Source organism: Myripristis murdjan, chromosome 6 (genome assembly GCF_902150065.1).
Source record: "Myripristis murdjan chromosome 6, fMyrMur1.1, whole genome shotgun sequence".
In the NCBI taxonomy this organism is placed as follows: domain Eukaryota; kingdom Metazoa; phylum Chordata; class Actinopteri; order Holocentriformes; family Holocentridae; genus Myripristis; species Myripristis murdjan.
The window spans coordinates 26588322-26606297 of record NC_043985.1 but is presented as its reverse complement, the minus strand read 5'-3'; the positions used below and the strand labels follow the sequence as shown (position 1 = coordinate 26606297).

The 17976-nt window shown below is 44.0% G+C and overlaps 1 protein-coding gene across 3 annotated transcripts in view; it reads right to left on the bottom strand.

The window, feature by feature from the left end:
• The window catches only part of dusp8a (dual specificity phosphatase 8a), a 50148-nt gene that overhangs the window by 31108 nt on the left and 1064 nt on the right, over nucleotides 1-17976 (bottom strand). For 2 of the 3 annotated variants that reach the window (XM_030052824.1, XM_030052825.1), the window contains exon 2: nucleotides 10875-11301. In XM_030052824.1, the coding sequence (XP_029908684.1) occupies nucleotides 10875-11111 (237 nt within the window). In that variant the 5' untranslated portion in view covers nucleotides 11112-11301. Of the gene's footprint in view, nucleotides 1-10874; nucleotides 11302-17976 lie in introns of those variants that run through there. The other variant, XM_030052826.1, reaches the window with a different exon arrangement.

Below are 17976 nucleotides of genomic sequence, written 5' to 3'. Positions count from 1 at the left end.
GGCGGGGGCAACGAGAGGAAGATTGGAGTGTGGGGTGTATCTTTGACTTGATTTCATCTCTTTCTTTACCACACACACTCACCCCCCCTTTTCTCATCTGAACTGAGCCTTTGACAAGCATCTCGCTCCTGGGCAAAACCGCACTTGCCTCTGCCCCTGCTTTGCTTTCTGTACACTTGGGTGGGGTGGGGTGGGGTGTACAGTGCGTACAGTGTGTGTTTGTGTGTGTGTGTGTGTGTAGGATTGTTTCTGCTTACATAGCAGCTGTAGCAGAGCAGCTAGGCAGGCAGCCATGCAGGTGACTTACACAGGACAAGGTCAGTCTCTGGAAACTGGTTAGCAGTAACTGTAGTAAAGTTGGGGGGTGGGGGGGTGTGACTCTGCGTCCAATACTAACATTCAAACGTGAACAGACTAAAGCAGAGACTGTTATCTGTACCATCAAACCTCACTTAAAACAACATAAAACGACATTTATCAATTGTTTAAAAATAGAAAAAATCCATAAGAAAACTTCCTTTGGGAAAATACAGTTTAAACTAACCCAGAATCTCCTCTATGAGTCTCAAACTTGCAAACTGCACACAAGTGTCATTCTCATAATATTTTCTATGACATAGCTACTGTTTACCACCTAAATATCAGCAGGAGCCTCTTGATTAGTTTAACAGCTAAATTTTTACATTATTGTTTGTCAGAGACAGAGATGAGCTGAGACAACATCTAGTCCAGTCTGATTTTACATACAAAATATCATGTGATACAATCAGCCGAAGCAGCACTAAGTGTGTGTGTGTCTGTTAGTGTGTCTTATGTGTGTAAGACAGAAAAAGTAATATAACACAACCAAGGTGCAATGCAGTGTTGCAAAATGTAGGGTGTGTGTTTATGTGTCAGAGAGAGAGAGAGAGTGAGAAATACAACACTCTACTACTCTACCCTCATGATCATTGACGCAATACTTTATCATCCACTTCATGCTCAGCTCTCTAGTCTGAGCACTTTCCTTTACTCTCTTTTACTATTATTTTTTTTCTAAAAAAAAAATCTCACTTACCACCTTGGATAAAGGAAGCTAAATAATCCTAATAGGATCAGATCTAATTTGGGAGCCTGACATCAACACCTAAGGATTACAAGCTTCTAAATATACATACAGAGTGCAGACAAATGCATGCATGCACGCGCACGGACGCATGCACACACACACTCACACACACACACGGTGCAGCACACTGTGTCTTGTCAGTCAAGCCGACTGCAAAAAGTTTTGCTTCAAGGGTGAAATAAAGACAAACTTGTTACAGTGACAAGAGGATTGTTATCTGTCCATTATATGTTGTAAAGGCTGGACAAGCAGTGAGTGTTGCACAAAACAAAACAAAAAGGGTGATTTTACAAGGAGTAGCCACTATACTTGGTATGTGAAGTGTATATGTGTGATAACACAACACCAGTTACACCCTCCAGTAGGGCTGGGCGATCAATCAAATTTTATTATCAACTACAATTCAATTATGATTCAATTACGAATTACAAATTACGATTTTGGCTTTTGGCAATTATGAAAACAAATTAATCAAAATAAAAGGATTATTGCACCACATTCCTATTCACAATGGTGCTCTCATTTTGTCTTGTGTTGTAAATCCAGATCACCCTTTCTTTTGAAGTAGTGTGCTTCCGCTCCTCCCTAAAAGCCAAAACTCCCTCTGAGCCAGGCTGTGGCATGTTTATGTTTAAAGATCAAGTAAATCCACAGTTAAAAAGACAAGTTTTTTTCTTTTTAAAAACTTCAATATACACATGACGCTTCCAACATCAATGAGGAATCATGTTAAATGATTGTGATCTCAGTACTGAGTAAAATAATTGTAATTATGATTTTTGCCATAATCAAGCAGAGCTACCTTCCAGTGACTGTATACTGTCAAAGCCAGTAAGGATACTAGGTATATTTTGCATTCTGCATGGTGTGTGCATTGGATGGCAGGACAGAGCTGCGCCTTCTGTTCAGTATGTGATCTGCATAGTGTTTGCTGCACTGTTAGAGGTCAACGACCTCAGGGAGTATGGGGCTGGCTGTCAGACTGCAGCAGTGGAGGGGAGTCTTCATCCCTCTGCAGCACTACAGCATGACTACTACTACTGTACTGGCTCTGCCTTCCTCTGACGCATGCACACTGCAGGTAAACAGGGAAAGCAACTGGGAGAGGGTGGGAGGGGATGAGGAGAGAGAGAGAGAGACAGAGGAGAAAACAAAGGAAGGAAAAGGAAAGGAAGAAAGTAAAGGCAGAAGGAGAATCAGAGATGTAGAGAGGGGATGGGAGGGGGGAGAGGACTGTTGAAGAGGACAGAAGGTGGCACCGGCAGACCGAATGCTAATAGCCTGCTACACCCAAGCTTTCTCTGAAGAGTCTGAAGGCTGGCAGCACAGCAGGATGTAAACAAGGAGCAGTCACAGGGACAGAGGCTCTTTACCTCCTCACATCTGCCGAAGGAGAGGGAGAACAAGAGAATAAGAGAGAGAGTGAAAGAGCAAAAGCAAAGGGGAACAGAAAGCCTGAGAGAGAGGGCAACTAAGTGTGAGAAAGAAGGAAGAGTGTATATGTTGATAAATATTCACAGGAGCATTTACAAAAAAAGAGAGTCAGTGTGAAAACGAAACAGAGAAACCTAAAAAAGGAAAGAGAGTGTTAGGAGTCTGCACTTTTCTACACGATCCTGTGTTATAAAATATGAAAGGAGTGGGAGAACAAGGTCTGACAAGAAGCTGCGAGTCATGGCCTCACTGTCAACAGTCCTCTGTCGGGACAGGTCATACACACACGCACACACACACACATCATGAAACATAGATGACAGGTAGTTTGGCAACCAAAGATATCTGTGGAACTGTGGAAACCTCGCCCTGGCGTAACGCAACAGTTTGTGTAAGAAAGTGAAACATGGTTTCCCCTGACCTCAGCAACATGACTGACCAGTGACAAGGTCAGTGGTGAGCGGGACAGAAAGTGTGTTTGTGTGTGAACTAGGCTGTGACACAACATCAGCAGAAACAGTCTAAAAATGGCCCCAGATTCCTGAAGTGCTGTGCGGGCTCTGCGTCCCACGGCCTCAGCAGCACGGACACGCCTGCAGTGTGCGCTCTCTTCAGCCAACATGCTGTTCAGCTCAGGCTGCAAAGACAGAGCTGGACGGAGCCACAGGTGAATAAAACACATATTTTGAAGAGAAAACGAACACCATAAAGGGCATGAAATAGTACTTGTGTGTGCACTAGATTGACCTCATGCTCTTGTTTTGACTAATTTCAGCGCACATGATATATATTCCCCCAGTTTTGGTTCATTCAAAATATGCACGTAATTTTGCATAAACTCAATGCAATTTCACTGACTTGCCATAATTAACTGAATGTACTTGATTATATTATCTTAATTTTCCTCATATTTTGTTGACTAAAGATAGTTGAACAACACTTTTAATAAAGGTGCAATTGGTAGATGTGTTGATTAAAGGTAAGAATTTCATTGGTTGGCTTATTAAGACATGTACCATGCAAAGGTTAAGTGTGACCATTTCATAGATAACTATGGATCAAATCATACTTGTTTCTAATATGCACTATTTTAAACTGGAAACTCTGCACAGACTTTTAAGTGTTGTGATATCATGTAGATGTTATTGTGTGTATGCTGCATGTTCTTTCACCTGCCTAGTGATAAAAATAAATATAAAAATTATTTGTCTAGCTGTTTAGTATCTCCACAATGCATCATCATACCTTAATGTTATAAACTGTGCATGTGCAAAAGGCATAACTGACATGTTAATGGGTTGTACGACTGTCAGTATGCAGACTTGAGCAATGTTTCAGACAACTAATGCTTTCAACGCTGATTCTCAGAAAACAGTTTGGTGCGGCGCGGTCACACGGGCTTCATATATTGACTTATTTCAGACGGCGCTCCCAGGCTGCTACAAACCACACACACACATACAGAACATTACATACAGACAGAGGACCTGCTGCAACAGGCTGTGGATTCTCTTGGCAGTCGATCTGTCAACTTCACAGTCCACCATACAGGGTGTGATATTTATTGCACCTCGCTATAAAGACGCCACCACAGGGCCCAATGATGTCACTGATTGGCACTGACAGCTGCCACTTGTATGTAAGATGGTGTAGGTGTGTGTGTGTGTGAGAGAGAGCGAGAGATCTTGCTCTTCTGTCTTTATGAGGACCAAATGTCTTCCCAAGAACAGAAAGAATAGGAAGCTTTAGGATTAAGATTAAATTTGTGGGTTAAATTCAGGCATGTCATGGTGAGGATTAAAGTTAGGGTTAAGGGTTAAAGAACGAATGTAAGCTGCAGAAAATCTTCACAAGTATAGTTTTACAACCGTGTGTGTGTGTGTGTGTTAGACAAGGATGTGAGAGTGGCCCTGACGGGGGGTGAGCACGGGGTGGTGAAAGTCCCTGATGCCTCTGTGCATGTGCTGTGTGAGGTCATTGCTGGACATTTGAGTAATTTTGGTCACCTGATCTGGTCACACCCTCACACCATAAATGTCACAGAGGACCTCTGACCCTGATGCTTATAATTCCTTATGAAAGCACACACACACACACACACACGCACGCACACACAAAATACACCTCACATAGATTACACATTCACACATTCAAGTAAAGCTGCAGTATTACGCACATACACACATGCATGCAATTTCACACACAAACACACACACACAAAGAAGTGCACACTCGAGTCCTAGTTTCCACATCGTCTCTTCCTCCTTCGAATCCATTTATCATATAAGCAGTTTATATTCTTTAAATCCTTCCTTCTCTTTCTATCCCTCTGTTGATACTGTACATCAGTGATGTCACATGCATTTTTCATCAGATATCTTTACTTTGGTGTGCCATGTGTGTACACACCATATAGCCGGCCTATGAGACTGTATGCGAGTGTGTGTCCATATCAAACAGTAGGCTCCTTAAAACAAACAATGATTCATGCTGTGACCTCATCATAGCAAACACATGACACATCCTGCTCTGTGGAAAAAAAAAACAAAAAAAAAAACACCCCCAGCAACAGTGTCTTTGTTTGAACTTGGCAAAGGGAAAAATGTGAATGAAACACTAAAATTCCCTGAGTTTGCCTTCTGGGTAATCAAGAACACAATCCATGGAGTGAGTCATTGAGTAAGTTCCCAAACAGGCCTGCTACTGTCAGGGCAGATGACACACGAAACACTCATGTGCTTTCCTTAATTTTGAAATAGTGTTGTTACTGGAAACCTCCAGAACAATGCTATTAGCAAAATTGGCTTACTATGGGGTATTTTTCAAGGACGTGATGCATGTCTGACAGGCAAGACCATTTCCAGTTTGTTTACTTTTACGCAATGCCATCAAAATCTACTCAAAATGGCCTGATTTCCCATGATGTACCATTACAACCACGTACAAAAATTATGCTCTAACGCACATCACGATGGGGATGAACGCAGCATATGGTGTGTCATCAGTCAAGTTGACGGAGATCTTCCTCGTGCATAAATGGATTATTTGGTCACGTGCAATCTCCCCCACAGATAGGTAGGAGGGCGCTGAGCCAGATCAACCAATTAAAATCACAGACGAGATCACAGACCCATCGGCTGCCTCTCCTCACTGCATTGTAGCCATTATGATGGAAAACAATCATCAGGCTAGTGTTCATTATCATGACTAATATGCTGCTATCACAACACTCAAAAACATACTTGGACGCTGTAATTAAAAGGGAAAGGCTTTGATGTAGACGGCACAAACAATTAACTGAATAAATGCTGTTCACCTCATAGTGAATCAGTCTTAAGCTGACATGATTAGTCAGTTAATTAATTGGCTGATGAACAGAAAATTAGTCGACTATGATTTTGATAATCGATTGATCATTCTGGTCATTTATCAAGTAAAAATACCAAACATTTACTGGTTACAGCTTTTTTTTTTTTTTTTGGTTGCTCGTCAGGCTAAGTAAGCAATTTTAAAATATTACCTTGAGTTTTGATAACTTGTGATGGGCATTTATCATTACTTTTGACATTTTTATTGATGAAATGATTAAGCAATTAGTTGAAAAATAATCAATAGTGAAAATAATTGTGGTTGAACTTGACAGTAAGGCCCTCCTGTCTACCTGCCTGCCTGTCTGCTGCTTCCCGTCTGTCAGTCACTGTGAACAGGCTGCACCTGTTCTCTTCCCACTGCAGTCTCAGTCCTATTCAGAGAGGCTAGGCTTCCGTGCCTCCATACAGGAAGGGTGCTTCCCCAGTCTGGCTGCTGGTAGCGATAACCTCTGGTCCATCTGTCAGGCCTGCCTGCCTGGCTGCCTCCTACGCTCAGCATAGCAGCAGGGATTAGCCAGGCTTAAGCCAAGAAACCACCCGCCTGCCCTGCAGCCTGTCAGAAAAGGCACTAGGAAGCCCCACGGCCTGCTAAGCCTGTGCCATCCCGCTCCCAGCAGAGGTCCGGCGGCACCTAACCTACTGTATCCAACTCTGACCTACATTGCCAGAGAGCCCGCACGGTCAAATAAACAGCGGTTATGAAAAGAAGGGATGTGAGGGAGAGAAGAGAGAGGACACCATTTTGATTGCTGCTGTACCGGCCATGGATGTTCATTCAGCTCAATCAACTGAAGCGATGGTGGCTTGCATGAAAGAGGGTGAGTGTAGCGCCTTGGGGGATGCAGGCTATTAGTACTCAATGGGATGTGAGGCGGGAGGCAGCAGCTCACCAATGAATACCCTCAGTGCCGCTCTCCCGCTTCCTACATTCACTTCTCAAACAAAGAGCCACAATGGTGTCCTTTGCTGTCTTGGCTGGCTGAAGCGGCTCCTGGCGATGCTCAGAGCTCTGTGGGGGGTAGAGAGGATGGAGGGGTGTGTGTGTGTGTGTGTGTATGTGTGTGGAGGGGGTAGCTGGGAGCCGGCTTTAACACCACACAGCCGGTCTGCACGTGCCCAGCTCGCGGCCTGCCAGTGGCCACACAAAGAGGATGATGTCATGCTTAGCCAATAACAAAAGAGTCTGGGGCCGCCCAGCCCTCCTCTCTCACCCGGCTAGTTCCAGCTTTATCCAGCCTAGCATTAATCGCAAGCATTATCCTCTTTACTGGGGGTGGGGTGGGGAGTGGATAATAACAACAAGCCAGCCATGGGGCAACTCAAGATATAGGGAGAGAAAGAGTGGAAGAAAAGGAGTGAATGATGGGGATGGTGAAGGAACAGGCTGGTGGTGCGAGGCTGGGGGTAGACAGACAGGCAGGCAGACAGAGGGAGATAAAACATGAGGTAGTGTGAGAAGAGACAAAATCAAAGGGAGAGAGAGAGCAGGAGGACCCACGGCTCTGCGGGGTGCCACAGTGTGAGAAATGCCAACCGCTGGGCCCCACAGAGAGACAGACCGAGCACGCCAAGCCCAGACAGCCCAGACCCACGCTTGCTGCTTAGCTAAATCTTGCAAGACTCTTGACGTATGCAAGGAAGTAATGAAAATCAAACTCAAGCGAGATCCAAACACACGCAGACATGAGCTTACTTTCATTCTGTATAAACCCACAGACTCCAAGAGCAGGTCACAGAATATCAATGACCCTAAACTAAAACCCTTATTCAAGGCAAACTGGTCCTTTTGGCAAGGATGAGTCACATGTCAGGCTCTGGCGGAGGATCTTCTGTGTGGCACGTAAATGTAGGCGAACCACAGCCAGACTGGCCTTCAGACTCAGAAAAAGGCTTTTGTATCCTGTCCCAGGTACGTGTAACTCAGTCTGGCAGAAATTAGCCAAAGCACTGATACACTGTAGGAGGTGTTACACAAGATCCTTGTCCAGTTAATAGTGGTAAAGGATTGGGTGAGAAGAAAGGCATGTGGGTTCGACTGCCAGAAGCCCTTCCAATAAAGTTGAATTAGAAGTAATTGGTATAATAGAGAGTCAGTGAGAAACAGCAGGCACACGGGAAGTTTCAGCCAATGTACCAATTATTCAGACGCTGTTAGCTGAAAATAAAGGTTTTAGAAGGTAGCAATAATCCACAGTTCTCCATTTTATCATCTGACCATGTGGAAAGTGCCAGTCACCTACAAGTGTTAACTCTAATCCACCAGGAACAGCAAAGCAACGATCTATAATTTTTCGCTATTCGGTGGGCAGGGTGCTTTTCCTAATTAAAGTTCTCTGTCCTCGTGCCGAATGGAAAGAGGCGGGCAGCTTGTCACCTACAACTCTGAGATTGATATCTACAGCACATGAAAAGAGAGCCGGTAATAAATTACTCCCATAAGCAGGCTCAATGAGAAGGAACCTGAGACATACACATGCATGACAGGTCACACAGTCCGCTCAGGTTCTGCCAAAGAGGAAGTAAAAAAATAAAAACAACAAAAAAAACCCCAAAACAAAACAGTATTTCATGCACTGCCATTCAAACCCTACGCGTCACACCCATGAAAAATTTTCCGACAAACTGGTATGTGTCAGAGAAAAATCACTGTAGCTTAACACTAGGGATGAGGGATGAAATAACTGGGCCTACTGGTTTTACTATACACCGTGATAAAACATCAGGTTAATTACATCATTTCAAATTTTAACTGTGGGAACAAACACGGTTAATTAGCGCATCTTTGAAAAGTCATATTTTGCATGCCATTTTGCGGCGTGTACTGTCCAGCATCAACCAAAGTCAGCATGGACCGGTCAGCTCATTTTTATTCTCCTTCATCTAACGTGCCAGTTAACACGGCTCAGTCTTGTAAACACACTTCACGTGTGTCGGTAAATGTCGTCTGTTTGCAGGCTTCGCTCGCCCATTACATAATGACACATCATCTTGTTGGTTATGTTTGTAATCACCAACCCAACATAGGCCCATTTCTTTCATTTAAATTTAGCAGCCACTGAATTAGTTGTAAACGTGTATTTCTACTCCAGAGTCCCATGTGTATGTCTGCAATTTGTACATTTGTATATTTTGTACATTAAGATATGGTACTAACTGCTAACCTCAGCTATGATTTTCAATATGAAACACAGGAAATTATTTCAATGTATTATTACTATTATCATTATTATTATTTTTATCATTATTATGAGTTAGTTAGTTATGTATTTTTTAATATTTTCAGCACACTTTGACAATGCCGCAGTAATACCAAAAACTGCAATACTTTCGGTCACGATAATTGTGACGATGAATTTTCATATTATCCTCTCTCTATTAAGAATTAATCCAACAATGACACACAGACAACCATCAGGACTCCAGTGACGCAGGGAAGACGATTTCCATCTGCCATTTCCACAGCTTTGTTGTGAGGGTTTGACCAATCTTGTAAAATGGTTGGGTGATGCATGCGCACACACACACACACACACACACACACACACACACACACACACACACACACACACACACACACACACACACACTCTCTCTCTCTCACTCACTTCACCCCTGTGCTAAGGTTTCCCCTGTCAGAGTTCCTTCAGTTTCACACAGCGACTAAAAATACAGGAGTTAGCATGCCACGGGTGGACAGGCCATGGAAAAAAGGCTGTTATATCCAGAGCAGAAGTCATGGAAAACGGGAGGATCCGGTTTCAGGGCCACTGATAAGCAATAAACCTATAGTGCGCCCACCCGCTTGCCCACCAAATATAGCACCCACTGATCTAGTGCAGGCCTGGGCTGGCTCAGAGAGGCCCGGACTGGAGCCGCACTGGAACACAGCTCAGGCTACTGTCAATGCTCTGATCTTCACACACTGTACCATGCATTAATACTAATACTGACGATGTGATACTTTACTGGACCCCATAATCCACAGAGAAGTCAGAGGTCAGAACTGTTATATCCGGAGCTGGTAGGGATTCAATATTTTGCTCAACAGCACTTCAGCAGCGTGGATGCTTGCTGACACATTTGTGCAAAAAAAAAAAAAAACAAACTGTCTCTACTCAACTCCCTACTCCCATCTGCTCATCCAGCAGCATTGTATCACTGAATAATGCACAAGACACATTTCCTCCCACAAACATGTAATATGCATAATGTAACATATAAACAGTGTTGCTATACTATCCAAATCCTACACGTTGACCCCTGACCTAACCCGCTCACTTCCTTTGGGTCTGTGTCTGCTTGGGCAGAATGCAAAGAATTTCTCAACAGGATATTTTGTGACAGCAATCTCCGCTTTATTCATGTTTGCAGCCCCTTGCTGATTCTGCTGCTTCTGTATGCAGTAACAAACACAATTTGGCGACTTGTCCCAATATAAATACAACTCTTCATTCCCCAATCTCATTTTCAAGAAATGTCTCCTGGGTTTTCCTTGTCTGAATGTCAGATGAAGGCCTTGTACATCCAAAAAGTAAACTTGCAAAAGAGTCCACTTGACATTCATGCATTTTTAAAGCCACATAATCTATTTTTGAATGGGTTTTGTGGGTCTGTGGGTGATTGAATTTACTCAAGCGCTGCTGCAAACTATGTAAACATTCAGTGTGCATAAGAAAATGAAAGAGTTGAAGAGTTCTGAAGAGAAACAGGAAGCCTGCTGAGTATTTAATACAGCTTGACCTTGTTAACTTTCAGTTCAACACCGAATCTGGTTTGGAATGTGAAAATATTAAAAATACTAAACTGATCCCTCATTTTGTATGCCTCCCTCACAGAGAGGTCAGATGCCAGGGTCAGCGGCAGAAATTCACCCCTGGAGATGGTGGGGATCCAGTGCCTTGCTCTAGGATAGTTCAGCTTGGTGGATGTTTGCTTTCCATCTAAAAAGGCCTTTAACGTACCTTGACTTTGCCGTTGGGCTGCAGCAGCTCGGTGACAGACACCTTGTCCTGCTGCAGTCGCCTCTTCACCAGCTTGGAGCAGCAGACGTTGACCGCACCTTGCACGTGGGAGGCGTTGTACTCGGAGAACGTCCTGCTGTCGATGACCAGCAGACGTCCTGTCCCTCTCTGGATGAGGCTTGCCAGGCGCTTGATGTCCATGGCGCTCCGCTTGCTCGGCCCCTTCTCACCTGCCATGATGCCGTGGGGTCACTTTGAGGTCACCCTGGGTCACAGGTGAAGGGTAGTGAGGGAGGGGGTGCTGAGTAAGAGGGGTGGACGAGCGGAGAGAGGGAACAGGAAGGGAGAAGGAGGAAGAGGAGTAGGAGGAGTAGAGGTCAGTGGAGGAGGGCTAGCACTGGAGCAGGCGATGGGAGATCCATGGTGCCTGTAGAGAGAGGAGAGGAACCAAAAAGGAGAAAAACAGAGAATAAAGATTAACTAGAAATGAACAGGAAAAGCTTTTTCACACTCTGTACTTCCTCTGATTTCCTTAAGCCAACTGCTGCAAATATAGCCTTTTATTACAAAGCATGGCACTCAAAGGTTTGTTTCATTGCTATTATTGGAAAGCAGTGACATTCAAATGTGCCGCTGTCGGTTTTGAGATGCTGATGACCTGACAGCTGATGATCAGACATCAAGGGCATGATCACCTCTCACTCGGAGCTCTGGTTTAATCACGCCAATGCGATGGATAAAAACAATCTAACCTGAATGCTTCAAAGTGACGACGGCATAACAGGCATAAATTTCAACACCAAAGTCAAGTCTGTGCTTTGTCTTTGTGCATTTATAGTCCCTCTTTTATTTGGCAGACTTTGAACATCTTGTGTATTAAAATAACCATGATACTAAACAAGGGTATGAAACGGTTATTTTAAGACTACAAAAGCCTCCTGGATAATCTGCAGGGCTTTATCTGTCCCAATATCTGAAGGAATATCACACATCCAAAAACAAAGCCAAAGACTTTAGTGAAGCATGAACAATAGAACCTGTGCCTGTGCGTGTGTGTGTGCGTGTGTGTGTGTATGTATGTATGGATATGTGTATGTGCATGCATGCTGCTTGTTGTTGATGGAGGGTCTCTTGTGCAGCAGCTCATGAAACAGGAAACTAAGGGCGTGAGATAAATTAAGCCAGGGGAATTCAGAGAGCAGGTCTGGACACAGACAAACGGCCTGTGTGGCATCCTGTGTGTGTGTGTGTGTGTGTGTGTTTACATGAGTGAGGAGTGTGTGTGTGAGTCACTGTCACAGGGAGCTGTCCATAAACTTGATGAAGTGCCTCCTGCTACCTATAACTTATAATCACTGTGATCTGCTCCCTTCTCCAGCACAGCAACTGTACATTGAACACGACAAATGTGCACACACACTCACACACAATTTTTTAAACGTGTCAGCATGCATGTGTGTGTATGTATACACCATGGTGCACACAACCCACTGCAAAACTGTCGTGCCATCAAACAGATGAAAAGAAAAAAAACTCCTTGGTGGGATGAGGACCACTTCCTTGGACGAGCAGGTGTCCTGTGACCAGCGCGGAGGTCAGAATGTGAGGGCAGCTGGGTTGTTTAATTCATCTACAGGCACATGGTGTCATGAAAAATTAACGGGCCTCCTCTCATTTACCCTGAAGCCTAAGTGGAGGTTTAAACCTCGGTCAAAATAGGGAAAGTATGGCAGAGAGAGAAGTAGAATTAGATAGAGAAAGAAAGAAAGAGAAAGCAAAACCAACAACCAGCCTTGCACTCTGAGCATTCTCCAGCAGAAATGCATCAGCTTAATCAAAAATCATGTTTTTACCGCACAACATTTTTGTGTGCCTACTCCATGGGGAGAGGGCAAAGGAGAGGAAGAAATGGTGAAATAACACAAAAGAAAGACAACAATGATAATGAGACTATGTAGGCTATGAGAAAGGGAGAAAAAAAACACGAACAAAACTGTCTATGTGAAGGAGGAAAGCAAAAACATTTGGCACAGTGGAGCATTAGTGAGAAGGTGGGCGAGAGGAGAGAGTGAGAGAGAGAGAGTGTATGTGTGTAAGCGAGAGAGAGGAGAGAGCGAGAGAGGCGAGAGAGAGAGAGAGAGAGATGGAGAAACAGTGTCTTCTGGTCAGTGGTGTGTTAGGAAGAAGGCCAGGCAGTGCTGCTCTCTAACCTTTCACCTCTGCTCTGACACCACCTCTGCAAAAGGAGAGGAGGAGAGGAGGAGAGGAGGGAGGGGAGGGATGTTATTCAGTGAGGATCTCTCAGCCTAGCAACTCAGCCAGCTCAAGGCTAGGGAGGCGACCGGCTGCCATGAGGATGGAGCAGAGAGGAAAACAGAAGAGAGAGAAAGAGACAGAGAAACCGCGAGGAAGAAGTAGACAGAAAGTGTGTGACAGAACGAAAGAGAGAGTGAGAGGAAGGGAGAGAGAGGGAGAGAGAGAGAGAGACAGAGATCAGCAGGAAATCAGTAATCTCCTGCCACATGCCTGTACTTTATCACCAACATCATCATAAACAAACGTGCAGAGGGCTACACCAAACATAAAACATGCATGTGGTGGAGAAGCTCAGCAAACACAGGACACAAACAAGAACGAACTTTAAGCTGCATCATAAAATCAGAGGGAATTGTGTTATGACACAAGCGACAGTAAATACAACACAGGTCATTCATCACATCGACCCAAGAAAGGAGTTATTCCTCTTAAGATCGCCGCAGTGCATATATCCCCCCCCTTTCTATACTGAAGTCTGCATCTCTTATGGCCACTGGCCAAGCCCCAACATGGATGTGCACATACTGTTGCTGCCTGGCAACCTGTCTGATGCAAGCACAGCATCACAGGAACATGGAGGAAAATCTAGAAAGATGGAGAAGAACCGTGGCAGCTGCCCGCTCAGTAATGACGGAGAAACTCGCGTCGTATTAGAAAGTATTGGCCTGGGTACACAGGAACAAGACCCAACAACGTCAATACAAATGATGTAGAAATCTAGGTTATATTAAATACAGGATCCTAAGGCAATCAATTAAAGCCGTACACACAGTACACCGTGAAAACACCACGCAGATTTCATTTGTCTAAGTAGGCATTAAAAAAAACAGTGCAGGCGTATTAATCTAATCTATTGTAGCGATGACTGACTGCAGTTTTATACAGTAATACTTTCAGCACAGCACAGTTACCTGCAGCTATATAGCACAGAGGCACACTGACATAGTGACAGCCCCTTACTTTTTGCAGTGATGTGCAACACAAGAGGGATTCTGCAGAAAATAAGCAGTAACTCTCACTGCAACACCAAAACCTGCCTAACACCAGCAGCCCATACTACGTCCCTACGACCTGGAGTTGCCCTTACATCCTGTTATACTATACCTTGTATGATGAAGAGCCCTTTAGCCAAGCAGCACACAGCATCGAGGGGTGTGAAAGCCTCTCTCCCTCTTTGCTGCTGAGCACAACATCTGACGCTGCATAAGTCTAATGGCGACTGAGTCTGCTCTCCCACCCACCCTGCCTCTCTCTTTTTTCTCTCTGTATCCCTCCTTCCCTCTCTATCACTCTCTTTCTCTCTCTTGTGCAGCGAGCAGGGCGAGGAAGGGAGGAGTGTGCAGGTTTACATGTGTGGTGGCGAACGGGGGAGCGACTGGTGCTCTGCATCTTTCTACGCTGCTAGACAATCATCCTACGGCGACTTGGCTCGCAGTGGACTGTGTTTGTCTGGACAAGAAAGGAGGCACAGAGAGGAGATAAGAGGGGAGAGCAAGGTTAAGGAGGACAGATACAGAGGGAGGCGGCAAGATGGGGAGAGGGATTAAAAAAAGGACGAGAGATGATGTAAAGAGCAGTTTAAGTAATAGATTAGTCAGTGGTCAATTAGTATAATAAAAAATGTATTTAATCTTGTTTATAAACTTAAAGACCAAATGTGCTTTTTTCTCTATCAAAGTATCCATACATATTGTTTTTTACACTTGAAATATGGATAGAAATTTAAGACAAATGAATAGACAAATGATGAAAACAACTTGTATGATATAACCCTGTATTATTGAAAAATAGATGAAAAGTAAGGAAACACCCCAAATCTATATAATAAAATCAAACATCAACGAACCAATTACCATTAATATGACTCAATCAATTTCTTAACATCCCTAGCAGAGAGGGAACACAAACCTCAGCGTGCTTACTCAGCGTGAGAACCACAACAACATCCTCCTTCTCCCTCCATCTTGCGTCCAGGTAGGAGCAGCAAGGAGAAAACAAACTAATACAGGCAGCGGCCAGGAGCTGCCTGTGAGGCTCTCTCACCACAGAAGAGAGAGACGGAGGAAGAGAGCGTGTACAGGACTGGAGCAGATTCTGTGGTTGCCATAGAAACAGCCCGGTCAGGGTGTTCAGGGGGCACGAGGAGGGTGATGGGATGCTGGTGGTGATGGTGCTGAATCTGGATGCCAGAGGGAACTGAACTAAAACAGACTGCTGCAGTGGTAGCTGCACCAGTAAACAGACTCCAGGGAAAAACAGCCTTTGTAGCTTTTATGGCAGTTTAAGATATTACCTGCCATTACCTCCTTAAATCCCCAACAAGATTCTCTAGATAAGTTAGCCTCACGTGACAGAGGAACAAGCTGAGGAGTGAAGGCATTTCAAAGATGAAATGCTCCTCTCTGTCAACTCTAGTCTTCTTATAGCCAGCAGCAACTTGGACTTTAGTTTTTCTGCATCTGTCCAGTCAGAGATCGTGAACAGACAAATCTCTCCTTGTCCCTTTTAGCCAAAAGTCAGGTTCATGGCTCAGGCAGAAACAAGTGTACGCCATCAAAACAATGTAATTGTGGCCCAGATGGCACCGTAGTTATGTAGATCCATCTTGATGACTGGCTATATGAAGACATTTCTGCAACCTTTTTTCTACCCTGCCATCTCACAAAACAAGAAGCTACCTGTAAGTCAAGTGATGTAAACTTTTAAACAGCTGGTGCGATAACTTCAGCATGCTTAACACGGCGCTTTGCCTCTTGCGTTCCCTTCAGCTCACTATGACAGACTAGCTAAGTGACAAGCTGGGTTGCATATATTGTACGTAATGTTACAGTGTTGACAAATGACAGTGTTTCCTTAGCAGGAAGGAAAAAAGGAAATCCCAGAGCCACATATCCACTCTCCACCGGTTTGCCAAACACAAAACACTCAAGCAAATCATCTACAGGCCCAACAGCATTTACTGTTACTCTCTTTAAAAGCTGATAACAAACACTGATAATAATAAAAAAAAAAAAGGTAGGCCAAAGTCTGCTCTGTGGAAAAAGTCAATAAGACAAAGTTGAGGAAGTAACTTTATCTCGGCAAAATGGATAATCTACAAAGAGATACCCATCCCTGTGCCCTTCATATAAAACTATGAGCTAAGCATGACGGGCCGGCTCAGTAATGCCCTATCACACAGCAGGGAGGAAAGCAAACACAAAGAGAGCAACTGGAGGACAACCAACGCTGAGGTAATACCATCCAGGTTATTCATTAACCGCCTGCATAACGTCATCCATGGCCAGAGCCTTGAGTAGACTGATATAAGGCTGTAGCTCTCAGTTTCACACAATGAGAGACATGAGAATCGTTTGGTAGACAACAAACATTTACTTCAGAGCAGCTCAAGCCCTTCCTGCTGTCCCACTATCTCTCTCATTAACTAAAGCCTACCACTTGTTTATGTGTGGGTGCATGTGTGTGTTTGTGTGTAACAGAGTGTGTGTGTTACTGTACATTGTGTGCATGCATCCCTGGGTGTGTTGTCTATTAAAATTCAAGGTACCCAAGCCTAAAACCAACCCCACCATGCTTGGGTTTGCACGAGGTTTGTATACAGCTGCCAAATTATAGTGGAGAAACTATTTCACTGGTTGGAGGAAAAGTCTGCTAAAAATCTGAAAACACTGTTGAAAAGTACATTACCGGTTTGATGAGGATATTGCTGATCTACTTCTGATCAGACACAGGCCTAGGACTAAAATAGCTGGGTTTTCTAAGCAAACCTATGCACCTTTCCAGTGAAACATTTAGCAGGAAATTACTTTTTGATCCCCTGACAAACAGGTTGGGCGATAACTGAGAAGCATCGCCCAGTGTATGACAGTATCTCTTATGCTGTCTTCACTGTATATTATGCACACACACACACACACACACACACACACATACACACATGCAAACACACAAACAAGCTCACTGATATAATCACACATAGAAATGCAAATGAAATGTCATGTATGGGTGTGTGCACACACCCATGCAGAAACAGGAGGGGGTATGGATGTGTGTGAGGGTACTATCTAAAACTAGTGAGGCCACATAGTAACTAGTGATGACAGACCTCATTTTCATTCAGCAGGCCTCCTCTGCACTGGCACAACTTGCCTTAAAGCACAAACTGCAACCTTTGTAATGACATAATAGTAAAATCTTAACCCTTGCCACATTTTGACCTTCATCTGCCTTGGATAATTACCTGTTAATGGATGGATTTGGTTAGTGAAAATGTATTTAAGTAGTCAGACGTGCCAAACAATACTAGTATATGCGATGAAAGGGTTGGGTGTGTACTTGGAAAACCTGTGTGTACAGTAGGCCGACACACCACTCAAGAGGCAATGATGCCATTGTGTCATTTTGGAAAATCCGCCATTCATGATTGTCCTTGCTGACACTGTGATGAATCGTCAACAACTTAATAAACGCAGGGAAAACACTGGATACTGAGCATCATCATTTTCAGCATCATCACTGACACTGTAAACAACATCAGGAGGCTGGAAAAAAAAAAACAAAAAAAAACCTGATGTTGTCTAATCAATAGCACTCCCAGTGTGGCTGCTGCAAACTGAGTGATGATACAACAGACTGGGCCTAGTCCAGGCTCAGTCATAACAACGGTCACGACATATATTGATGCAGATGAAACGAATACACTGCGTGCAAAAACAAAAGCACGTAAGCTGGATCAAAACAAAATGTGGCCTGGAAAGACTGCACAGGAAAAGATGTTTCGACCAGG